The sequence below is a fragment of the Hyperolius riggenbachi genome, chromosome 6, assembly GCF_040937935.1.
Source record: "Hyperolius riggenbachi isolate aHypRig1 chromosome 6, aHypRig1.pri, whole genome shotgun sequence".
Lineage (NCBI taxonomy): Eukaryota > Metazoa > Chordata > Amphibia > Anura > Hyperoliidae > Hyperolius > Hyperolius riggenbachi.
The window spans coordinates 311627070-311653370 of NC_090651.1; the positions used below are offsets into that span (position 1 = coordinate 311627070).

General features: G+C 44.8%; 1 protein-coding gene across 1 annotated transcript in view; it reads left to right on the top strand.

The window, feature by feature from the left end:
• The window catches only part of ODAD1 (outer dynein arm docking complex subunit 1), a 147492-nt gene that overhangs the window by 118112 nt on the left and 3079 nt on the right, over positions 1–26301 (top strand). Inside the window, exons 13-14 of the mRNA XM_068242978.1 lie at positions 3040–3143; positions 11824–11917. Of these exons, the coding sequence (XP_068099079.1) occupies positions 3040–3143; positions 11824–11917 (198 nt within the window). The remainder of the gene's footprint in view (positions 1–3039; positions 3144–11823; positions 11918–26301) is intronic.

Consider the following 26301-nt stretch of genomic DNA (forward strand, 5'->3'; position numbering starts at 1 on the left):
TATATATATGTATATATACACAAACATCACTTCCTGGTTAGCCGCAATGTTTTTTGTTTGTAAACACTGCCTAAAACTGGTGATTAAAAACCAGGATCGTGGCGGGGATCAGCGGAAAAGGCAAAGAGAGGCGATCACAGTGACTCGATTGGTATGTTTTTTTATTGTACCAATCGGACAGTATAGATTCTCTTTAAAGCCGATATGCGACTATGCCGAGCTCCTGATATCAGTGCTGGGGGTCAGTTTTCATAGCCGAGCCCTGAATAGTGCAATAAGATAAGGCTAGGATCGGTTTTAGCAGGGTTAGCATAAGGGGATAGGGTAGGGGGAAGTTAGAGTTAATACTCATTAGGAGGAGGTCAGGGTTAGGCATTTAGGAAGGGAATAGATTTTGGAGGGAGGGTTAAGCCTAGACAATTAGGTAAGGATTTGCTTTGGGAAGTAGAGTTTGAGTAAGGCATTTAGTGCCTTGCTGTGGGGGCAGTGTCAGGGTTTTGTGTCAGTCAAGTTGGTAGTAGTTAACAGAATATCAGTAAATGTCTATTACCCGTATTCTTCAATCAGCAACACCCATCACCCATTTTAACGAGCAGCTATTTTATATAAGCACCCCCCTCAACTCCCCGATCCCCACCACCCCCCAACGTGCTGATGGTTATTTCTTTCTTCTCCCTCCACCACCAGAGCCAGCCCCCCAGTAGTGATGAGTAGCACAGACATTAAGTTTACCAAGCTTTTATGAATGTACCCCATGGGGTGATCTTACCCTCATACTAATCAACTCGTCTGTGCCACCAGTACAAGACTAGCAATGGTCCTTTTATTCTGTAGAAATGCTTATAGAAAATGTTTATGTTTTTGAGGGGCTTTAACAAATCTTAAATGTATTTGGCTGGAACACTTTGGATGCCAAATATTAGTCACACCCCACAGTGAAAAAGCGTCCACAGCATAAATTAATTGGAATATGCATGGACTCCCTACTTCCCCTATTACTGCCAAGCGGAGGATGTTAATGAATGGAACACCTGATCACATCTCCAGGATGACGACCTCTTCATTCATGAAAGAGATTTGGCAGATTCGGGACTTGCTGCTTTGTCCAAAGAATAATTTGGCCAAGAAAGGGTGGCTGATTAGAGGTGTCTATGATAAAGAGATTCATATTAAGGAACAATAAAATATGGCTTGCGACAGGCTGCTTGGCAGACAGCAGGAGATTATCATTCGCTGGATTTCCTGTATTTTGTATATATTTAATCAATTTTCAATTTGCATTTGCACCTTGTAAAACTCGTAATGCGGCTATAAGTTTGCATCCTGTTTTTCTGAATATAAAATCTTGGCAGCTGATGCGGTGCTGGGATGGCGCACAAATTAATGGGTATTTCTTTTGTTTTCTATGTTATGTTTTTTTCTCTGCATCAGTGTCCATGTTTTTAATACAAATAATTCTTCCACCCACATAGTGTATTAATTTAATTTTATACTGGAAACAGCATGCCCAGTCATTGAACAACAGAAACAGGAGATTATTATTAAGGATTTATGTAGCGCTATCATCTTCCATGGCACTGTAGCACCATCTCCTGTGATGTAGAACTATGGTAAATAAGATAAGAAGCAAACATGGGCACGTGAAAACAAAGATATAGCACAGAGTTGGTAAACAACATGATTGTTATATGTATGACTAGTATGTTGTGACTAATAAAACGTACAGCACATGACAAAACACAAAGGGAAGAGAATCCTGCACTTTCAAGTTTACAATCTAAAGGAATGGGGGGAGAGGGGCAGATGTGGGGTAATATGTATGGTGTGTAATAAGAGGTGGTGAATTGTAAGGTTATATTCAACAAGAAGCCCAGCTCCAGAGGCTAAAGTAGAATGGTAGAATGGTCTAGGTTAGATTGCATGCCGGTCTACACAGGTGTGTTTTAAGGACATGCATAAAGTTTTCAAGGGCTGGAGAGTGGCGGATGTGTTTTGCAAGGGAATTTCAAAAGAGAGGAGAGGCTCATGAGAAATCTTGTGATTTTAGAGGAGGACAAAGCGGACATTTCGGCTGTATCTGGGATCCAGGGGGTAGATTTATTGAAAGCACTAAAGCCTTGTACACACGCTTGATGGTTCTCAGCCGAGGCTGTCATTTGGGGCCACATCTACCAAGAATCTAGCATGTGTATGGCGGGCGGCCCCCCAGACGTTTGTGAGAGATCTTGACTGCCGGACATTCTTGTCCATGTTGCTCCATTGTGTGTCCCCTATTGTCCCTCCGTCCATCTGTCCATAACAACAGAATGTGACACTACCCAAAAACTAGCAACTCATCCGTATAGCATTGGCCCCCGAACTGTTGCCATGAGAAAGAGTCCCAGCACCTGTGGGTGACAGTACTTGTATATATGCACTTTAATACATGGGGAAACTAAAGGGTAAAGAAAATTTGATTTCTTGGGCCATGCCACCATTTTTCATCACTTACATATATGTACCCATGGTTGGTGCTTTTGGCAAGTACAGGAATTCTTACGGACACAATAACTGAGTGCAATGTACTATGTTTCCATACCTTCTTTCATGGCCAAGGTTAATTGTTTTGGTGAGTCTTCGCTCTCCACTTGTACCAATAACCTTGGATGCTCAGCACCTTGCTGACAGTTCACCAGCTGCCTTTCCTTGATAATGACCACTGCCTGCCTGGTACACCTTGCCAGGCCTGGTGTTTTGGAGATGCCGTCACACAATCACCTACATCCTAATGGATTCTTGTTTTTCTTGTCATCTCATTAGTTGCCTAATATAGCTCACCTCTTGGCATTTGCAACTGTAATGAGATTATAAGCGTTATTTAACTCCTCTATCAGTGGTTTGAATGTTTTGACCAATCAGCTTATGTTTAGAGCTATTTTTAACAAAAGTTGGACTTTAATAACTGCTTTATAGTTCCTTGTTAATCAGCACCACACTTTCCGAAACTCCCTTGTTACGTATCATCACAAGATTTATGTGTGAATGATTATTTTCTTTCAGAACTATGACAAGCCATACGACCCACAAGAAACAGCCAGAGTCCTCTTGGGTCAGTTGATTGACATGCAACCACCAGTGTTTGAGATCCATCCGCCCACCACCGGGTAAGAACCACCATTACTCAGGCTACTCAAATTTGCTTTAAATGCAGAAATGTTAGCGTCCCTTCTGCAGTTTACTGTTCTGCATCATTTACTTTGTAACTTTTCTGATATGAAGTGTACCTATCATTGTCTGAGTATTGTACACTGAGACTGAAACTATATGAAGACTCATCAGACTGGGTGGTGTCCAGAATTGGGTTTGGAGCGTACAATTGCTCAGAGTAGAAATAAGAAATATGGATAACACAACAAGCATAAACAGGAGTGACAACAGGATACAATTGCGAACACAGTGTTACACTAGACAGTCTGTTGATCCGACAGCTACAACCTTAAGGGGTGGGGGAAGTGATGGGGTGGGCACTGGTGGTGAGAGGGCCTAAAGAGAGTTCAGGAGGTTTGCCAGCACAGGGGAAAAAAGAGTTCTTATACCTTGAAGTTCTGGTGGAAATAACGCGAAACCTACAGCCTGATTGGAGCAAATAGACGATGCGGTTGCCTGGGTGTGACGGGTCGTTGGCAATCCTCAGTGCTCTGGAGTTGTGGAGGAGGTCGAGTGGGGGAGGGGTCTTCTGATGATCCTCCTAAGTTTGTACGTGTCTTTGGTGAAGAAGACCGCGTACCAGACTAGGGTAGGTGAACAGAAGATGGACTCAATGGTCGCGGTGTAGAAGCTCAATCATCAGAAAAGCTCTACCACAGCCATGGCTTCAGTGTACTGCAGGAGAAGAGATCATACCTTTGTGTACTTTTTGAACGCTACTTCACCCTTCTGGATTTTTCATGAACTACAGCAAAATGTAATTTTACAGAATTTAAGAAACATTGGTCTTGATTCACTTGACAGGCAGCCTATTGAGCTAATCAAAGTGCGGGGGTCACGTCCTAAACAGCTATAGGACGAGATTGGGCTCAGGGTGGGAGTAAGGAGTGGCCACTAAACAAGGGAGAGCGCGTAAGTTATAAGCACATGCTGCACAGCCCATAATGTGAGCTGAGGATTTTTAGTCATGCCGCTCAAACTAAGCTGTGCTGTGCAGCTTAGTGAATCAAGCTGATTTTTCCTAGGGAATTTTAATATCAATTCTCTCAAAAACACATGGTCTTTAAAAAAAACATTGTTTAACCATGTTCCCATAATAAAGGAATAGGGCAGAGGAGAACGGGAGGAGCAGTGACCATCAGGAGAGCTTCCCATACATGCCTGTTCCCCCGTTTCTCCAAACCATTTGGACTTGGGTATCCTTTAAGCTTTAAAATTTGACATATAACAATTTCTATCTCTAGGTCACTTCGACTTTATGAAAGGCCAGTTATATATATAAAAGTAGAACACAGACAGAACCCACGGCCAGTAGCCCAAATAATGAAGTATCCACCATTATTTACACTTAAAACAATTACTGTAGTCCTTATTTTTCTTTAAAGCGATCTGAGACAATCCCTTGTTAGAAGTACTTTGGTTCTGAAAGGGTGTTAGTGACCTTTCGGAGGCTGCAATTCCCAGAAGGCAGCACTCTCCTGGTACATCTTTATTGGGATTTCAATGTTCTCAGCGGAGCAGAGCAAAATTGATTCTCTGCGTGATCGCCACATGTTTACATTGAGGTTGTTTTACTCACATCTTCTAAAGCTAAACAGAGTGATTCAGTGACAAATTTAGAAGGCAACCTTAAAGGACCACCGTGGTGAGTATTTTGACACTATGCTACCCCATGATCGATTGTATAATAGCAGCAGAATACAATTCTCGATTTACTATTTTTCAAAAAAAAATTACCACCTTTCAGTATCTGACAATGCCTCATTTATCAGCAGGACTGCTGGCAGGTATGGGGTCTTATGCCTCTGTACACAGCTGGTGACCTCTCCATTATTGTAGCAAAGTAAAGATGGTTGGAGAGTCTGGAAAGTGTACTGGTTAAAGACACCACTCTTGACATAGGAGACCTGGGTTTGAGTCCTGGCTGAAGCCAGTACCTATGCAGTAAGGATCCCTTGGGCAAGACTCCCCAATAGGGATGAGTGAGGAGGCGCTTGCAAATAGTGAAAGCATCCTGAGCAAGCCGGAGGCTAGAGTAAGATATGCAGGAGTTAACTCACCTGCAGCCTATGATATCTGCCATCGGCTTACACTTCCGTATTCATAGCCGGATCTTTCCATGTGTCTAAAAGGGTAGTGTTTCAAAGTGGGAGTGAGCAAGTAATAATAGGTTGATGAGGAGGAGATGTGTCTTTGTTGCTTGCTGTAAAAAGACACATGTGGATTACAGAATATTTGTATGTAGAACAGAGGCGCCAGCAGGATAAAAGTCAATAACATTTTTAAAAATTGCTTGGAGGAAGTGGTGGGCTTGCCTCCCAAAAGCAGACACAAGATCCTGTCTTCATATAAATCAATACATTTATTATACGGTACCCCAAAAACAGTGCAATGCGTTTCGCAGGCCCAGCCCGCTTCATCAGGCAATAAACGTGAGGACAAAACAGAATTTCGGCAATAGCAGGTGTAGCTCTGAGGCGCTACACCTGCTATTTCTGAAATTCTGTGTGCGGAAGTTCATTTTGATATTTAGCCGTTGGTTGTTGGCAATACTGCAGAGGCTGTCAGTGGGACCGGGAGAAGACCGGAGCTGCGGTGTGGAGAAGACCGGAGCTGCGGTGTGGAAGAAGCCCCAGGTAAGTAAAGATTGATTGATTTATTTGCCTTGTATGTCCTTTAATTTGTAAAAACTAAAATCATTCTCCAAATTAATGATCAGTTAAATGCATATAAAAAAAACACGTCAGGCTTTAAAGAGAACCCGAGGTGGGTTTGAAGAATACTATCTGCATACAGAGGATGGATCTGCCTATACAGCCCAGCCTCTGTTTCTATCCCAAACCCCCCTAAGGTCCCCCTGCACTCTGCAATCCCTCATAAATCACAGCCAAGCTGCTGAAAAACAGCTTGTCAGAGCTGGCTGTGTTTATCTCTATAGTGTCAGTCTGCTGCTCTCCCCGCCTCCTTCAGAACTTCAGTCCCCGCCTGCATCCCTTCCCTCCCTGCTGATTGGAGGGAAGGGACGGGGGCAGGGACCGGAGCTATGCAGGAGGCGGGGGAGCAGCTGAGACTGACACTACAGATGTAAACACAGCCTCACAGCACGGCTGTGATTTATGAGGGATTGCAGAGTGCAGGGGGTCCTTAGTGGGGTTTGGGATAGCAACAGAGGCTGGGCTGTATAGGCAGATCCAGCCTCTGTATGCAGATAACATTCTTTAAACACACCTCGGGTTCTCTTTAAAGGGACTCCGAGCAGTGCCTGTGGGTATGCCATTAAGCATACCCACAACTAATTAATTATATCCTCACACCTACCAGCATGATGTTTGTAATTATATCCCCCTGGGTTCCTTGTATTTTATTGCATTGCACTGAATGGAGCTGCCGACACTGGGGAAACTGTTGTCCTGCATAATACAGTGCTGAATAAGGAATCCAAGATGGCGACCACGATTTCGATCGCGAAAATAACGAAAACTAAAAGGCGTAGGGTGGCACTTTATATATCATTGGAAAGAGGAGAAAGAGAGCTTCAAAATGGTATGGTATCTTTCCATAGTTACTGCACTGCTCGGTGTCCCTTTAAATCAGTCTGTAATAAGTGGCATCATCAGCCTGGCTGCATAGACAGCTGTGCCCTTTACCCCTATTGCTGTAGATAAGCATCCCTCTCATTTCATTAGAGTTTCCCTTGTTATGTGAAACTGTATACTGAATTTTTGGATCACCCAGGTTGATTTTATAGCTGACACATAAATTATACAGATTTCATGGTTAATTGAACGTCGGTTAGTAACCGGTTTTCGTCTGGATTAATTAGCTACAGAAATGCATACATTAGTCAGCGGCGCAGATCAGCTGTGGAAAGCTCTTCCGTGTATAAAACGTTGAAGTAGCAGATGAAGCATGGAGAGTTGCTTCCCCCTGAAGAAGGCTGTGCACAGCACAGGGTGGGTTTGCTGCATAAGTGATCACAGCAGGTAGCTTCAGAAGAGAGTTATCATCAGGCTGGAGAATGTAATCTAATCCATGAATTATCCCTGCCAATAAAGCAAGTGATGCCGCTTAGGCTTACGTCACATGGGTTATTCCCTTGCTGGAGATGCATCGCTGGCAGCAGGGTGCCCACATGCAGCATTCTGTGTGGTGAATGGCTACTGGCTAGATTTAGAGTTTTTCCGCCCCTAGGCCAACTCTCTTGCGGCTTCCCTTCCATGTGCACCAACCTCTCCTATTTCTTGTGTCAGTGTCAAACCTTCATGTACAGCTTCCCCTTCAGTTATATACATGGGCGGCGCTACACTGGGGCACTGCCACACGACTGTCCCCAGTATAGCGCTGCCGTGGACCGCAGCGCTGTACAAGCTAATTAGACAGCGGTTTCTCCGTCTAACAGTCTCCGAGTGGCGATTGCCACTGGGAGGCTGAAGGCGTAGCGGAGATCCGCCTACCAAGTTGAGATACATCAGCGTGCGCCATCTCCTGCAAAACAAGCCCCAAGGACTTTACGCCAGTCGGCGTTAGGCGGTCCTGTGGCTGCCGCCGTGGGCACGCCCGTCGGAGTGACGCGGTCAGCAACAAGTTAAAGATTTCAAAGGTGGAAGGTGACGTATGTGTTGTGGAAGGGCATTCCACAGCAATATCCTAGTTCCCTTAGATTATAAACCTATATAGCAGGGCCCTCCTACCCCGTGTGCTCTTCGCTACCACTATATGGACTCATTGACTCGTCTGCTATATTTAGCCTTACATTGCAATATGCACACCATTGTTTAGTATTACCTCACTATTTTGTGTACCGGTATTTAATTGTAATAGGTCTTATAACATTTTACAATATTGTTTAATGTTGTAATGTCTCCCCATCAATTGTACAGCGCTGCGTAATATTTAGTTATTCAAAGTTGGTAAGTTTAAAGGATACCCGAACTGAAATGTGACATAATGAGATAGACATGTGTATGTACAGTGCATAGCACACAAATAACTATGCTGTGTTCCTTTTTTTTCTTTCTCTGCCTGAAAGAGTTAAATATCAGGTATATAAGTGGCTGACTCAGTCCTGACTCAGACAGGAAGTGACTACAGTGTGACCCTCACTGATAAGAAATTCCCCTTTTTTACCTATTTCTTGCTCTCAGAAGCCATCTTCTGCTAGGAAAAGTGTTTTATAGTTGGAATTTCTTATCAGTGAGGGTCACACTGTAGTCACTTCCTGTCTGAGTCAGTACTGAGTCAGCCACTTATATACCTGATATTTAACTCTTTCGGGCAGAGAAAGAAAAAAAAGGAACACAGCATAGTTATTTGTGTGCTAGGCACTGTACATAAACATGTCTATCTCATTATGTCACATTTCAGTTTGGGTATCCTTTAATAATAGTTACATAGTTTGGTTACAAAAAAAGACATCTGTCCATCAAGTTCAACCAGGGGAAAAAAAATGCAACCGAGTTCTTATCTATCAGACAGTATTTTTTGACTTGACTTGAAGAAAAAAAATGATTGTTCTATTAGTTGAACAGAACTCAGTAGTATGCATAGCGTTTAATAGTGTGTGCATAGCGTGTGTGTATGAACGTACCATTGCAGTATGTACCGTATGTGAGTGTAATTAACAAAATGTGTTAGGGTCTGAGCACTGAGTGGATTTCAGCCAAGTGTGTCAGTGTGTGATATGCAAGGACATCAGACAGTTCATAGACAAGGAAATGACACATACATTTCTGTGCACAATGCAGTGCTGTGACATTCAGTCTAGGTGAATGCATAGGAGAGCAACACAAGTGCCATAAGGTTTTGTAAAACGCAAAACACAGTGATCACAGGGTCAGGAACCAATGGAATCAGCCGCTGGCCAGCCCGAGGAGCTCTGCTGTCATAGCGACAGGAGAGTGGCGGGTCCGTGCAGCGTGACGTCGGGAAGCCCCGTTTTTTGTACCAGCTTTATCTGTTTTTTAAGGGGCAGAGACTGCTGGTACTGAAGTGGTTAAAATCCGGCAGTCATCATTCTTCAAATGGGTAGAATTTCAAAATATAAAATAAAAAAATATAATATATAGAGAAGTAATCTCTTATCTCTCCAGAAGATATAGACACCAGTTCAACTGTAAAAAAAGTTTTATGAAAAACGCAATCTGACAACGCGTTTCTCAGGTCATGACCCTCTTCCTCAGGTTAATGCAAAATGCCTTGATAGCATAGGGGATAGAGTGTATGCGCCTCTAATCATTCACCAAACACTCGTATATTGGTAAATTCTGATGCACCGGATCGAGGATTCAGCATCAATAAGTAAACAGTGACAGCTCAGTATTGAATTTCAGTAGTTGCAAGCTCATCTCAGCTTAGCAATAATTTTAACAATGTTTATGTTACATGAACAATACTTCCGCATAAGCAACAATAAAAAAATTGTGCTAGCCTTTGAAAGAGTTCATTATCCTGTAATATTTGATGGGTTGGCAGTAATGATTTATGAAGCTTAGAAGTTATTGCTGTGCAGACACAACATAATTATAGTTTATGTTCAGGCCTTGCACATTTGTGGATCGTAGCTGTCGCTGAAATTAATTACATTAATTTTGTACATCACTGCCTCTTTATAACCTGAGCTAAAATATACAGAGAGTTATTTGCACATTGTTAACGTGGAGTAGGTACTCTCGGTATTTTTAATGGTGTTTTACAGTTGATCACTGGTGCAGCTAAAGACTTGCCCGCTTCTGACCAAATTACAGTAAAAAGTTTAGGAACTCACAGCAACCAATCAGCAATCATCTTTTAGTTTGTTGCACCTTTTATGCCACATTAAAATAATGGCAGGTAAAAGCTTTTTGGTTATGATGATGAGTTACTGCAGTTTGTTTAAAGGGCACCTGAAGCAAGATGTATATGGAGAGTGCTTTATTTATTTTCTTTTAAAGAGGGTTCTGTGGAGTCCTGCAATAAACAAAAACAGACTTCTATCAGTCCCCTGTAGCTGTTATGGCCCACGCCGTCCTCCTCCGATCACCCGTTCCCTGCTGCCGGCACCAGTCAATTATTCGTCTAACAAGACGAATAATGCGCGCTCCCGCTCGCGTCTTCGGGAGCTTACTGCGCAGGCGCAGTACGAGGTTTTCTTGTACTGCTCCTGCGCAGTAAGCTCCCAGACACGCAAGCGGGAACGCGCATGGACGCTGTGGAAGATGTCGGTGCTATATAACTACTAAATAATAATAACATTCAATAAAATGTGTTTTCCTACTTTTTATTACCCATATAGTTACCACATTTGCTTTTTGTGCACAAGTTATATTGTCTGTTTACAAATTACGAGATCCCAAACAGTTTATCTGCTTTGAAAGCTTCCATTGCATTTTCTTGCATAGTTGCTGTATGTATATATTAAACTCCATCTAGTGATCACTTCTCAACTGTATACATACTAGAAACAGTGAGAGCTCAGTTTCAGCACTATACTAATGTTTACTAAATATATCTGACAAAAGAATGTAAACAAAAGAAAATCAGCTCTTTGGATGTGGCCAGAAGTTTTCCACTGAAGCAAGGAGCTATCCACTGAAGAACAAAGAGCAAAGAAGAAATGCGGAGTTTCCTACCACTTTAATTGGCTTCCCCCTAAAAAAATTAAAAAAATTGTCCTTTGACTACCATGGACAAATGATGTTAGAGATTTCTATAGTAGGGATTAGATTGTAAGCCCCTCTGAGGGACAGTCAAGTGACAAGACAATATACAGCGCTGCAGAAGATGCTGGCGCTATATAAAGACTAAATAATAATAGACTATAACTTTGGTTGGGAAAAATCATAGACATAGATGGGTGCTGTCCCAAGTCTCTCTGAGCACAAGATATGCGTTAACCCTCTGGGCGATACAATTGCATCGCCCAGGAGGGGGCGCAGCACTTTTTTTTTTTTTTTTCTTTTTTAAATCATTTAGCGAGCCCAGGGCTCGCTACATGATAGCCGCTGCGCAGCGGCATCCCCCCACCCACTCCGATCGCCTTCGGCGATCAGAGTAAGCAGGAAATCCCATTCAGAACGGGATTTCCTGCTGGGCTTCTCCGGTCGCCATGGCGACAGGGCGGGATGACGTCACCGACGTCATGGACGTCAGAGGGAGTCACAATCCACCCCTCAGCGCTGCCTGGCACTGATTGGCCAGGCTGCGCAAGGGGTCTGGGGGGGGGGCTGCGCGGCACGGCGGGTAGTGGCGGATCGGCGGCGAGCGGCGGCGATCGGAAGTTACACGCAGCTAGCAAAGTGCTAGCTGCGTGTAACAAAAAAAATTATGCAAATTGGCCCACCAGGGCCTGAGAAATCCTCCTGCGTGATATACCCCGAGCTCAGCTCGGGATTATCGCCCAGGAGGTTAAAAGCCCAGGCTGTGTAGGCTCACTGGAGCACAATGGACAAAGAATGCAGTTTACAGATTTTATCACCTCGCTTTCCTAACTTGCAGAGCAAAATTTGTAGACTGTGGCATCATCATTCAAGGAAAGAGTATAATAAATATTGCATGCGTTTAAGTATGACTGGCAGTGATGCTAATACAGCGGAACTTTCTGAGCAGATCTGTTTACAATGGATGCAACTGATGTTTGTCCCTTTCTGCCCATCTTTACAGTGATGAATATGACAGTGACAGCGAGTCCCCAACTGCAGATGAAGAGGAGCGACCCTTGACACAGGCAGAACTCCGAGAGAGAATCATGAGGGGGGTAAGAGGACTTACACAAATATGACATTTACTGTAGGATTAGAACAATAAATTATGCAGCGGGTACATGACTGTAATGTCTGTGTTAAGAAGCTTTACATCTGATGTCATTTCTGAAAATACAGCATTGTATCATATTGTGACTCCAAAGGCTTTAAGCAAACTAGAACTAAAAATAAACGTAAGATGCTAGGTGCTGACATCACACTGTGGGAGGGGTTTTGCCACAATATCAGCCATACAGACCTTCTGATGATTTATTTGAGAAAAGGTAGATTTTTCGAAGGAAAAGGGGTATCAGCTACAGATTGGAATGAAGTTCAATCCTTGGTTACAGCTCCTCTTTTAAAGAGACACTGAAGCAAAAAAAATAATATATATATATATATGATATAATGATTTGTATGTGTAGTACAGCTAAGAAATAAAACACTAGGGGCTTGATTCAAAAAGCGGAGCTAACAGTTAGCGCGCTGGTGAAAAGCCCTTTATCACGCCTAAACTCAGTTTAGGCGTGATAAGTTTAGGTGTGATAAGTTTAGGCGTGATAAGTTTAGCACCAACTGGGTTAGCACCGCAGTGCACAGCTAATCAAAAGTTTTGCACTAGCAAAGTCTGGTGCACTTCGCATAGAGTTTAATGGCGCTACTTTGCGTGCGGGACTTTGCGCGCGATTGAAACTTATCGAAACTTACCAAGCCTAAACTTATCATTGTAACGATTGCGGAATCGTCTCCGTGGTCAGCGCACCAGACGTGCGCTGACACGGCGGATTTCCTCCACAAACGTATAAATTTGCAGGAACCCAGCAGTAGGTGCAATGCACCTGCAGAGGGAAATTCCTGTCGGCAGGTGGAGCTGTGGAGTGCAGAGGAACAGCTCCTCTGCCCCACCACACACGCCAGACAGGAGTTGTACGAAGGGAAGAAACGCAATCGCAAGAGAAGCGATTGAGAGTGAGCACAGAGACAGATTGTGTATGTGTGCATAAAACTAGTCGCCAACCCGCGACTGTGCACACACCACAGCAGACAAGAAGCAGGAACGCGATCGCGAGAGGTGCGATCGCCAGACGTGACACAAGGTTACAGCAAGGCGGAGCACGAGAGTAGCAAAGGCACAGCAAATAATACAATAAGGAGATACGGAAAATAACAAACGCTAGCTAACCACGAACACCGCACTCATTCGCAACAATGCACGCGGTTATGCGCGGTCTCCACGTGATAAGCACAATAGAGACAAGCACGCCTAACTAACCATTAACAGACAAACATGAAACAGAGGACGCGAGCGCTTGCTTAACGGTTACCTCACCGAGCCTCCAGCAAGCGCAGCAGACAAGACAGACACACGAAAACAGGGACAAGCGACAGAAGGATCCCCAGCGCTAGCGAAAAGTGGCTAGCGCGATCCCAGAAGACAGAACAGAAGGATCCCCAGCGCTAACGAAAAGTAGCTAGCGCGATCCCAGGAGACAGAGTAGCAGAACAGAAGGATCCCCAGCGCTAGCGAAAAGTGGCTAGTGCGATCCCAGAAGACAGAACAGAAGGATCCCCAGCGCTAGTGAAAAGTAGCTAGCGCGATCCCAGGAGACAGAACAGAAGGATCCCCAGCGCTAGCGAAAAGTGGCTAGCGCGATCCCAGAAGACAGAACAGAAGGATCCACAGCACTAGCGCAAGGAGACTAGTGCGATCCAGAGAAGATAATAACAGAACAGAAGGGCCTACCAGTAGCAACCGCTGCTCTGGTTAGCACCCCACAGACAGACAGAACAGGCAATACAAATAATACAATCCTAACTAGACTAGGGAATCTGCCTAGCGCAGTCCCACGAATAACTCTAAACTAATCTTCAATGAGAAGTAGCATGGCTGACACTCACTAGGAGTGTATACTACATAGCAACAGCTGACACTCCAGCAGTGTCCATCAGGAACAGACCATGGAAGGGAAATGTCCAGCAAAGCATTCTGGGAGCAGAATGCTTTTATAGTGCCAGTCATCACAGGAGGCAGGTAAGGGATTTGCATGACTAATGTATGCAAATTCCTCAGCAACCCAAGCTGCAAAACTGACAGAAGGTCTCTCTTAAAGAGACCTGCAGAATGCAGACGTGAACAGTGGTCAAAACGCTGCCTGTCTGCACAGGCAGCTGAGCAGATTCTCACAATCATGCCTAAACTTATCACGCCTAAACTGGCTTTTCACCAGCTTGGTGCAATGGTTATCATGCCTAAAGTCTCTAACTGGGTTAGCACCGCTTTGTGAATCGAGCCCTAGGAGCAGAGACATAAGTCTAATATTGTTTCCAGTACAGGAAGCGTTAAGAAATGCCAGTTGTTATCTATGCAAAAGAGCGATTGAGCTCCACGACTTTCAAAGTCACAGAGAGCTCTGTCTTCTGAAGCTTGTTATCTCAACTGTCAATTACTGTATTGTTTTTTCTTCTGCAGAGGACAGGTCAATAGTTCACTGGCCTGCTCTGTAAAATCATTTAGAATGCTGAGTAGTGTGTAAACTGCAAATATTAGAGAATGATGCAATGTTATAAAAAAAACACTATATAACTGAAAATAAAAATATGAGAATATTGTCTTTGTTATATAATTCATTATATCATATATATTTTTTCACTTTAGAGTCTCTTTAAGGGTACCTAAATGAAGTAAATGTTCCCAGTTTAACTTAAAGGAACATTATTAATGTTAACAATTTTTCAAAACCTTTAAAAAATTATCACCTTGCCCTTATAATACACGGAAGTGGCAGCTAAGGCTTATTTCTTACTTTAATTGTTCTATTATATCAGAGTGTCGGAATCCCTTTAAGAAGAATAGCTCAAGTTCATGGGGGAGACAGCTCTGGGAAGAACAGCGCAGAGTAATTTATCTGCAGCCTCCCCCACACCACAGCTTGTTCTGAAGCACGGGACCACCGCGATTTAGTATGCTGGGATAGTATGAGGAGTGAGAGACCAATGCTCTCACTCCTACTCTGGCAGGCAAATAGTTACAGGAGCGAGAGTCTCTCACTCCCTCCCCGCGCTCCAGATGTAATCTGCCGCACATACGCCACACAGCACAGTGTCACGAAGGGTGAATTTGAACATAAATATATTTCACCTCCAGCGGTAGTTTTCCAAGCTGTGCTCGCTATAACGCTGCCCAGTCCAGGCGAATGCACAGAAGCTCACATCAGAGGGAGACCTCCTCTCCTTTGACAATGTATTTGCGTGCCTGAATAGGAATGAGAGTACTTGCTCCCCATGCTATCCTACTGCGGGGGGTCACGTGATTCAAAACACGCTGTGCTGTGGTGGAGGCTGGAAATAGCTTAGTCTACACGGTTCTTCCCAGAGCGGCGTCCCCTGTCATAATGGACTGTTCCTAAAGCTGTCGCCGTCAGTAACTTTTTGGAATGCTGACTTTCAGGTACAGTTTGAAAACCACACACTTTACACAGATATCATTATCAGAGTCATGTATTAAAATTGTTGCCTCATTCATTCATGGTGCTTGCACATAATTGATTAGTTTGATAGTATTCCTTTAAGAGACAACTATTAAAGTCAACTAAATTTCTAAGTGCCACCTATATTTCCAGTAATTACTAGCAAATGCTCAAGTTTTATGTGAAGAAAATATGACATTTACATAGAACAGGTTTCACTGTGGGCATTACTATGGAGGACTGTGTCCAGCACATCCAGCATGCAGAAACAATCTTCATTGGCTGTAATACTGTGACTGGAATCAGAATTATATAAAGCAGAAATATAGCTTAAAATGTGTGTAAATAAGCATCAGCTGCAGCTCTGTCTGTGTGCCTGATCCTGTGTCTCTCTCTGTCTGCCACGCAGTCTAAAGTAAACAGTTTACAGCCAGGAACAGCTCATTCTGAATGGGAGGGGGAGGGGGGGGTGGAAGCATCCAAGTAAGGAAAAAGTACAGGTCCTTCTTTTCAGATCCTTCTCTGTATCTAAAAATCCCTAGGCTGTTCTCATATGATCTGAGAGAAAGCATTGTGCATGTGTAAACAGGGCAGAAACAAACAGTAAATCATTCCTCTGAGAATAGTGACAGAGAAGTGTAACCTAGTAACAAGGTATGGCTCTAGCCTCTAGCATTAATGCTGACACAGATTGTTACAAACAGCTGGTAAACAAAGCATTTTTTCACACAGGCTATGATGCGAGACCTCTGAAAAGCTTTCTAGTGTTGCTGGCTAAAAACTGTATACAGTGGTTTGCAAAAGTATTCGGCTCCCTTGAAGTTTTCCACATTTTGTCATATTACTGCCACAAACATGAATCAATTTTATTGGAATTCCATGTGAAAGACCAATACAAAGTGGTGTACACGTGAGAAGTGGAACGGAAATAATATATGATTCCAAATATTTTTTACAAATAAATAACTGCAAAGTGGGGTGTGCGTAATTATTCAGCCCCCTTTGATCTGAGTGCAGTCAGTTGCCCATAGACATTGCCTGATGAGTGCTAATGACTAAATAGAATGCTTGTGTGGGTAATCTAATGTCAGTACAAATACAGCTGCTCTGTGATGGCCTCAGAGGTTGTCTAAGAGAATATTGGGAGCAACAACACCATGAAGTCCAAAGAACACACCAGACAGGTCAGGGATAATGTTATTGAGAAATTTAAAGCAGGCTTAGGCTACAAAAAGATTTTCAAAGCCTTGAACATCCCACGGAGCACTGGTCAAGCGATCATTCAGAAATGGAAGGAGTATGGCACAACTGTAAACCTACCAAGACAAGGCCGTCCACCTAAACTCACAGGCCGAACAAGGAGAGTGCTGATCAGAAATGCAGTCAAGAGCCCCATGGTGACTCTGGACGAGCTGCAGAGATCTACAACTCAGGTGGGGGAATCTGTCCATAGGACAACAATTAGTTGTGCACTGCACAAAGTTGGTCTTTATGGAAGAGTGGCAAGAAGAAAGCCATTGTTAACAGAAAAGCATAAGAAGTCCCATTTGCAGTTTGCCACAAGCCATGTGGGGGACACAGCAAACATGTGGAAGAAGGTGCTCTGGTCAGATGAGACCAAAATGGAACTTTTTGGCCAAAATGCAAATGCTATGTGTGGTGGAAAACTAACACTGCACATCACTCAGAACACTCCATCCCCACTGTCAAATATGGTGGTGGCGGCATAATGCTCTGGGGTTGCTGCTCTTCAGCAGGGACAGGGAAGCTGGTCAGAGTTGATGGGAAAACGGATGGAGCCAAATACAGGGCAATCTTGGAAGAAAACCTCTTGGAGTCTGCAAAAGACTTGAGACTGGGGTGGAGGTTCACCTTCCAGCAGGACAATGACCCTAAACATAAAGCCAGGGCAACAATGGAATGGTTTAAAACAAAACATATTCATGTGTTAGAATGGCCCAGTCAAAGTCCAGATCGAAACCCAATTGAAAATCTGTGGCAAGATCTGAAAACTGCTGTTCACAAATGCTGTCCATCTAATCTGACTGAGCTGGAGCTGTTTTGCAAAGAAGAATGGGCAAGGATTTCAGTCTCTAGATGTGCAAATCTGGTAGAGACATACCCTAAAAGACTGGCAGCTGTAATTGCAGCAAAAGGTGGTTCTACAAAGTATTGACTCAGGGGGCCGAATAATTACGCACACCCCAGTCAGTTATTGGTTTGTAAAACATGTTTGGAACCATGTATGATTTTTGTTCCACTTCTCACATGTACACCACTTTGTGTTGGTCTTTCACATGGAATTTCAATAAAATTGATTCATGTTTGTGGCAGTAATGTGCCAAAATGTGGAAAACTTCAAGGGGGCTGAATACTTTTGCAAACCACTGTAGGTACCTGGCAATTACAGAAGAACAGTTTCTTTGATAGTTGTTATTTAAATGGGTCTTCTTCCAGCCCCCTGTAGTTCTCCTGGTTCCTCATGGTTGTTTAGCACCTCTCCCTTCTGCCCCTGTGCTCCTCCGACTGGCTGACTGGGCCAGTCGCAGGGTACTGCACATGCTCGGCCCTAGCCGTGCGCCTCCACAGTCAAACTCCCGGGAGAGTTCTGCACATGCCCAGTTGCCATTTTTATGACCTGCGCAAGCACAGAATGCTTCCAAGCCCAGGGCTGTGCACGCAGCTTTCAGAGAAGCACAGCGGCTGAAGAGCAGAATGGCTGCAAGGGACCAGGAGGACTGCAGAGGGCTGGAAGAAGCCCCAGGTACAGTATGTTAAACTGGGTTCCCTTTAAAGAGAACCCGAGGTGGGTTTGAAGAATGTTATCTGCATACAGAGGCCGGATCTGCCTATACAGCCCAGCCTCTGTTGCTATCCCAAATCCCACTAAGGTCCCCCTGCACTCTGCAATCCCTCATAAATCACAGCCGTGCTGTGAGGCTGTGTTTACATCTGTAGTGTCAGTCTCAGCTGCTCCCCCGCCTCCTGCATAGCTCCGGTCTCTGCCCCCGTCCCTTCCCTCCAATCAGCAGGGAGGGAAGGGATGCAGGCGGGGACTGGAGTTCTGCAGGAGGCGGGGAGAGCAGCAGACTGACACTATAGAGATAAACACAGCCAGCTCTGACAAGCTGTTTGTCAGCAGCGTGGCTGCGATTTATGAGGGATTGCAGAGTGCAGGGGGACCTTGGGGGGGTTTGGGATAGCAACAGAGGCTGGGCTGTATAGGCAGATCCAGCCTCTGTATGCAGATAATATTCTTCAAACCCACCTCGGGTTCCCTTTAAGCAAATACTGAATGTATGCTGACTTTGCTTGTACATTCTTTCAGCCCAGCAATCTCTATAGCGGCCTCTTGTGTCTATAGCAGCCTCTCCGTATATGGGGATCTGTGATAACCTTTCCAGTCTGTTGGATCTGTCAATCTTTGATACAGAAGAAGCAGAAATCATTTCCCACACAGTGTTACATGAAAGGGTTTTCTTCTGAAACATTTCCTAGCATAAGGATGCAAATAGAGCATGATTAGGGTAACCTGCACAGGAGAAAAGCAGCAAGTACACTTATTACAGCCCCAGAAGTGGGAGCCTAGGGCTCTGTACTCTGCTGTCAGCTCTTATAAGAAAGTCCTTTGTGTTTCCTGGTGACCTTTTTGTCTAGATTTCTTAGGGGCATGTTGTCCTGAATGTCCCATAGAGATGGAGAGGGGCTTACTAACCTAGCAAGTAAAACAAATCAGCCCTCCTACAACTCTCATTAAGCCTCAGGCTGTTAGGGAGCCTCAGGGCTGTCCTACTTGTGTGATCATATAAAATTTATTACTAGATGTGAAGCGGAAACGTTACATTAGTACAAATGACAAGTAATAGGCTGCAGTGTGATGGGCAGGGTGACCTTCTGAGGTTGGGTCAGCTATTGGTGATTTCTTCTAGTCCACCTTATTAGCAGGCCCATATTTACATCACAGGACAGGAGCCTATATAGGCACAAATGTTCTGCCACCCTCGACTTCACCCTCCATGAACCCACAACCCCCACCAAACTGCACCGCGAGTATGCTGTCTGGCCCAGCTGTCACCTCTCTCCTACTTCCCCTGCCCAGCATAGTTAGCCACAGGTGCCCCTTAATATTGAGGGTACTTCTGGCAACCTAATACTAAGTAGCTAGAGGTGCCCCCAGTTGTTAGGTAGCTAAAGTTGTCCCTAGCTGAAGAGAGATCTCGTCAGTGGAATGCCAAGAGCATGGTGAGTAAGTTATCATTTACATTCTTATCAGGACTCTGCACAGGGAAGGAGAGAGGGAGGCACTTGGGGACTGGAGTGAGATGCCTTTCCCTCATTAGGCGCCTGTAGGCATGTGCCTACAGTGTCTTATGGAAAATCCGGATTAGTGTAATTTGCCTTCTTATAACAGAAGGTATTTGCGATAATTCAGCATTAAGTGAGCAACAATGTTTTCCCATGATGCATCATTCCTGAATACGCAAATTACCCCTCAAGCCAGACTTACATCCAGAACCGCTGGTATATACCAAGCCTAAAGCTTGTACATTTTACAAAAAGAGATAATTTGCATATTCAGGAGTGGTGCATCATGGGAAGCCACAGTTGGTCACTTAAAGCTGAATTATAGCAAATATCTTCTGTTTGAAGGAGACAAATTACACTGAGCATTGCTTTATAGTAGGAGGGCCTTTCAGTCTCTTTTACTCCCCTATACATTCATGCTTTCCTACTGGCTCTGGGTTACCATGAGCTGCTTGGGTATTGTGTTGTCCAACTGATTAGGAACTGTAAAGCTAGCCATACACAGATCAGTAACTACCAGAATAGGCAACTTATTGATCAATAATCAGAAATTAGTAATGACAGCTGTATTACCTTGCAAAAGACACACAAATGGAAAACAGAGAGCCCCCAATAGTATTTTAGGTTAAGATAATGGTAAATAGTGTCACATGTAAAATAATATGCACAAACCTGGGTTACCACTAAAGGGACCCATACACCTAACGATTTTCCCACCGATATACAGCAGATTTGATCACTGTGATCGAATCTGCTGTGAAATCGTTGCGCAAACACAAATGATTCAATCAATCGTTCCTGTCGATTCCCATCGAGCCGTCCGTGCGGAAGATTTTCCTCGATCACCGTCGGGTCGGGAGTACGTCGACAGCGGCGTTCGATTGCCTGATGACCGACGCAATACAGCAGCAATACATTACCTGATCCGGCCGGCGAGTATCCCCACTGTCACCGCTGCTCCGTCTCCGCGCTGGGCTCCGAGTCCAGCAGGCTTCACTTCTTCCTGTCTCAGCAGGAAGTTTAAACAGTAGAGTGCCCTCTACTGTTTAAACTTCCCAGGACAGAAAAAAGTGAAGCCAGCTGGAACCCGGAGCCCAGCGGAGAAGAAGACAGCAGGGGCACGCGCCGACGGAGCAGGTCATGTATGCTGGGGGGGGGGGGGGGGGGGGGGGCAGCGGCAGCACCACCACAGATTGTGATCGGTTTTATGCTGAAATCGATTCACAATCTGTTTGCAGTAAAGGCAGCCATACGATCCCTCTCTGATCAGAATCGATCAGAGAGGGATCTATCTGTTGGTCGATTCTGATGGCACAACGACCAGTGTATGACCACCTTTAGGCCACCACTGATTGAACGGGTGGGGCCATTTGACCTGACCCTACTCAGGTTCAGGGCAATTTCTAGGCTAAAATGCACTCAGGGCAAGGGTTAAAATTGCGCCCCCCCCCCCCCCCCCGCGGAGCCAGGTATACATGTCCGCAGTGTAGGTTAGCCAGCTCTAGTTGCACTCAGTGTAGGTAGCCAGCTATAGGTCCCCCCAGTATAGGTAGCTAGGCATAGTATAGGTAGTCAGGCATAGGTGCCCCAGTATAGTTGCCCCCAGTATAGGTTAGCCAGGTAGGTGCCTCCAGTATAGGTAGCCGGTATAGTTGCCCCCAGTATAGGTTAGATAGGCAGGTGCCCTCGGTATAGGTTAGATAGGCAGGTGCCCCCGGTATAGGTTAGATAGGTAGGTGCCCTAGGTACAGGTTAGCTAGGTGGGTGCCTCTAATATAGGGAGTCAGAATAGTTGCCCCCAGCCTAGGTTAGATGGGTAGGTGCCCCCAGTATAGGTTAGTTAGGTAGGTGCCTCCAATATAGGTAGCCAGTATAGTTGCCACCAGTATAGGCTAGATAGGTAGGGGCCCTCCAGTATAGGTTAGATTAGGTAGGTGCCCCCCAGTGTGGTTAGATTAGGTAGGTGCCCCCCAGTGTGGTTAGATTAGGTAGGTGCCCCCCAGAATAGGTTAGATTAGGTATGTGCCCCCCAGTATAGGTTAGATTAGGTAGGTGCCCCCCCCCCCCCCAGTGTGGCTAGATTAGGTAGGTGCCCCCAGTATAGGTTAGATTAGGTAGGTGCCCCCCAGTATAGGTTAGATAGGTAGCTGCCCCCCAGTATAGGTTAGATTAGGTAGGTGCCCCCCAGTATAGGTTAGATTAGGTAGGTGCCCCCCGTATAGGTTAGATTAGGTAGGTGCCCCTCCAGTGTGGTTAGATTAGGTAGGTGCCCCCCCAGTATAGGTGAGATTAGGTAGGTGCCCCCCCCAGTATAGGTTAGATTAGGTAGGTGCCCCCCCAGTATAGGTTAGATATGTAGCTGCCCCCCCATAATGGAGGTGGGAGCCGCAGCCGCGGGGAGGGCAGCCCGATCTCTCCCTCCCTCTCCTCTCCCGGGTGCCCTCCGTGCTCCCCCCTCCGAATGTAACTGCAGGGAAGCGCTGTGTAGGGAGGGCAACTCACCTCCCTGGTTCCAATCGCCGCCTGTCTCCTCTTCTGTCTTCTCCTCATAGCTGCTCATACACACGCTGCTTCCGGGTAAACAGGAAGCAGCGTGTGTATGAGCGGCTATGAAGAGAAGACGGAGACAGGCGGCGATTGGAACCAGGGAGGTGAGTTGCCCTCCCTACACAGCGCTTCCCTGCAGTTACATTCGGAGGGAGGGGGGCACGGAGCACGTTTCTAGGTAGCCGCAGCCGCGGGGAGGGCAGCCCGACCTCTCCCTCCCTTCCTCTCCGCGGGCCACCCTCCCCGCGGCTGCGGCTACCCCCTCCATTACAGCGCCCACAGTCCTTCGGCGCCCAGGGCGGCGGCACGGGCCGCACGGCCCTAGAAACGGGTCCGCTCAGGTTAAAGAGATCCTGAACTGAAAATAAAAAGTCAAAATAACCATACACAGGTCATACTTACCTTCTGTGTAGTCTACTCCTCAATCTCTTTCTCCTCTCCTGCGTCCTGTTTGTCCACTGTGATCAATGGAATTCTCCGTCCTCCATTTTGAAAATGGCCAATACTCCATACCGGCTTCCTGGTCAGCACACTGTTAAACTGTAATATTGCCCACTTGAGCCATAGGGAAACATAGACATTACCTTCCACATTCAGTTGTAACTGACAGCTGCTGATATATAACTGACAGCAACTGGTATATTTCAGTTCTGACAAAATATTGTCAGAACTGGAAGGGATCACTGTAAGAAGAAAATGGTGAGCCTCTGAGAGAAACTGTAAGTAAGGTAAGTATGTAATATTCATTTGCAGCTACATCATGTGTTTATTTTAAATAATTTTACTCGGTTCAGGTACCCTTTAAGAAGTTGCTCTCTGTAGATAAGAAAAAGGGAATAACAACCCTCCAGCAAGGGTCGACTCAAAACTGGTAAGGAGGGTTGTTATTCCCTTTTTCTAACCACCTCATTAAATTCATCACATGCTTTGTCATGATTCTTCTTAGTTTTAAAAGTTGGTTCCTGGCAAATATCTGCCAGAAATGTGCTGCTGACAGTGACACATGGGAGAAGCGTTGAAGAGGTCGTCAGCCAGCTTGTCATTTGGCACTTGGGCTTATCTATAATTTACCTGAGAATGTGAAAACAGAATGGAGTTGAATTGATAGGAGTAAATCAAAGTTCATTGTGCAAGGCCGAGTGTTTGTCCATTTCTGCGGCATGACAGGAATGTGACAAAGTGCTGATGGAACTTCTTTCCAACTTGCCTCATTACAAGAGATCGGCCTTCGTACATAAAACTCAGTCTGCTGTGGTTCACCCTGCACTAATCTCCATTGTAGAAGCATAAACAAGAAAAAGCAAAAATAGCTTGCTGAGATTACGGTATATGAAAATGCATTAAAAGGACCCTGAGCAGTGGAAAATAAATGAAATCAGGAGTTACCTGGAGCTTCCTCCTGGTAACTCCTGGAGGCCACTTTAAAGTGGCTCTTGCCAATACAAATTTTAAAACAAGATTACATGATTTTGTTTTTGTAATAAGCCACTGTTCTCTTTTCCAGTTGCAAGGGGTTATTCTGTATTTACAACAGTTTATCGGTCTTAAAATTACGATGTAGATGACGTATTTTCCTGCTATCTTGGAACAGGTTTGTGAGGGAAAATCATATACATTTTGTTAAAAACAATATGATGAGGTTGTTTCTGAGTGGCTCTGACACAGCTCATCGGTAAATGGTTGTATAACTCAAGAGGAATGACATATGAATTTCAGAGGAGGATAGCAACCTGTAAAGGGAACTTGAAGTGAGAGGGATACGAAGGCTGACATATTTATTTCATTTTAGACAATGCTCATTGTTTGGCTGTCCTGATGATCCTCTGCCTCTAATATGTTTAACTATAGACCCTGAACAAGCATGCAGATCAGATGTTGCTGACAAAAAGCTGACAAGTTTAGCTGCATGCTTGTTTACGGTGTGTAATTCAGACACTACTGTAGCCAGGAAAATTAGCAGGACTGCCAGGCAACCAGTATTGTTTAAAAGGAAAAAAAATGGCAGCCTACATATCCCTCTCCAGGTTCCCTTTAACCCATTAGCAGCTTCAAACAAAATGTTTCATTTCAAAACTGTTAGTGCACTCTGAGGGTGGCCACTAACAGTCCAATTTCTAGTGAAAAATTGTTAGAGCGATCAGAAATTTTGATTGGATTGGTTGTAAAAAATCTCCATTAATGGGCACAATCAATTATGAACAATTATAAAAATAGTTGTCTGATTGGATTTTGGTCAAACCAAAATTTGGATTTTCTAGTTGGTTGTGATAGATAGGAAGCAAAGATTGGTTCATTGATATTGTAGTGAATGATTTTTCTTCCGATCAGAATTATCTGACCGCTTGAAAGATTTTTCGCTAGAAATTGGATTGTTAGTGGCCACCTTAAGCCTCTGTTGGCATATCTCATTTAGCTGTCTAGTGCAGCCAAATGAGCGGGTGGCAGAGAGCAGTTCTAGTTACCTGTTCCGGACAGCTTCATCTCTTCCTCCACCAGTGGCTCTGAACTTCCGGAAAGGTCTTCTGGGTTCCAATCCGATCACATGATATGACATGATGGGGATCCAGGAGACTATGTCAGCATTACAGCGCCACCTAGTAGTGGAAGAGGGGTGAGACTCTTCCATCACCCCTCTTCCACCAACAGGTGGCGCTGTAACACTGACATGTTCTCCTGGATCCCCATCACGTCATATCATGTGATCGGAACCCAGAAGACGTTGTTGGGATTACATCACAGCTGTGGTGGTGGAAGAAGAAGCCAATCCAGACATCCGGACAGCCTGCCAGGCTGGGGAAGGCACACTTTCCCAGCAGCAGGAAAAATGTGTCCCTGCATTTGGCTGCTAAAGAGTTAAGAACACAATCAGTGCTTTCAGTACAGAACGTTTCCGTTTCTTATTCTCTCTGAGTTTCTGGCCATCCATAACCTGTCTGGGTACTCCCCGTCGTTACGGTAACCCAACCTGGAAACACATTACAGTATCACCTAAGATGAATGCCTGCCTCGGAATCCTATAACAAGTTGATTTTTCAAGTTACCTTTTCTTTATTTGAGATGTCATTAATAAGAAAGAATGTTCCTCCTCGCCGTCTTGCCGCTCGGACCCACAAATTAGAGTCAGGGTGAAAGCTGCGGATCGCGTAAGATCTTCCTTGTCAGGCTCCAAACTCCCGGGGATTATCTAGCATAGCATTTTCAGCCTTGTAGCTCATTTTATCCCTTTTAACAATTCACCCTGTCATACGATATTAATGTGACAATGACACAGATGAGCTGCCTGATAAGCGTTATCTAACCGTTGCCTTGTAGCCCGAGGAAAGCCCCCAGCATAATTCTTTCACAGCTTGATGACGTGATCCCGGAGACATTGCAGGCGAATTTGGATTCTTCATCATTTTGTCATGTAATATAAAGTAATTTCAAAGCATGACTCAGAAGCCATGCACTAAAAAAAAAAAATCACTTCTGAGTCTTAGAATTAGCTTTATGGACTGCTGTGGGGAGCGCATCAAAGAGAAACAGTGAGCAAAAGAGCAGGCAGACCCAGGGGCGTAACTAGAAATCACTGGGCCCCCCTGCGAAACTTTGGATGGGGCCCTCTCCCTCTCCCTCCTCCTCTCCCCTCGCTTTCTGCACAGGTAAACTGAGAACCAATGTTATTCAATTGGCCAGTGTACACTTGAATGTGTTTTCCCCATGTAGATATAAACAGACAGCAGTGAAGCACTGCATGCATTTTCTCTATTGATTACATTGGCTTCTGTGATAAAATGTGCATGTTTTCACACATACAGACACACATGGGGCTTCATTCACTAAACCGTGATAACTCATATCACGGCCGTTTTCGCATTTGCGCACGATCGCGAATTTGCACGCGCAATCGCAACATTTTCGCAAAAAATTGTGATTGTGCACGAACGTGAAAACTAAACATTATCATGGTTTAGTAAATCAAGCCCAAGGTGTGCAGAAAATGCACACAAAAACCCAACAGATGAGTGTGCTCCCAGCCTCAGCTTATTACACTCACCCTGTCCATCTCTGGTGGAGCAGAACTGGTTCTGCAGACTTCT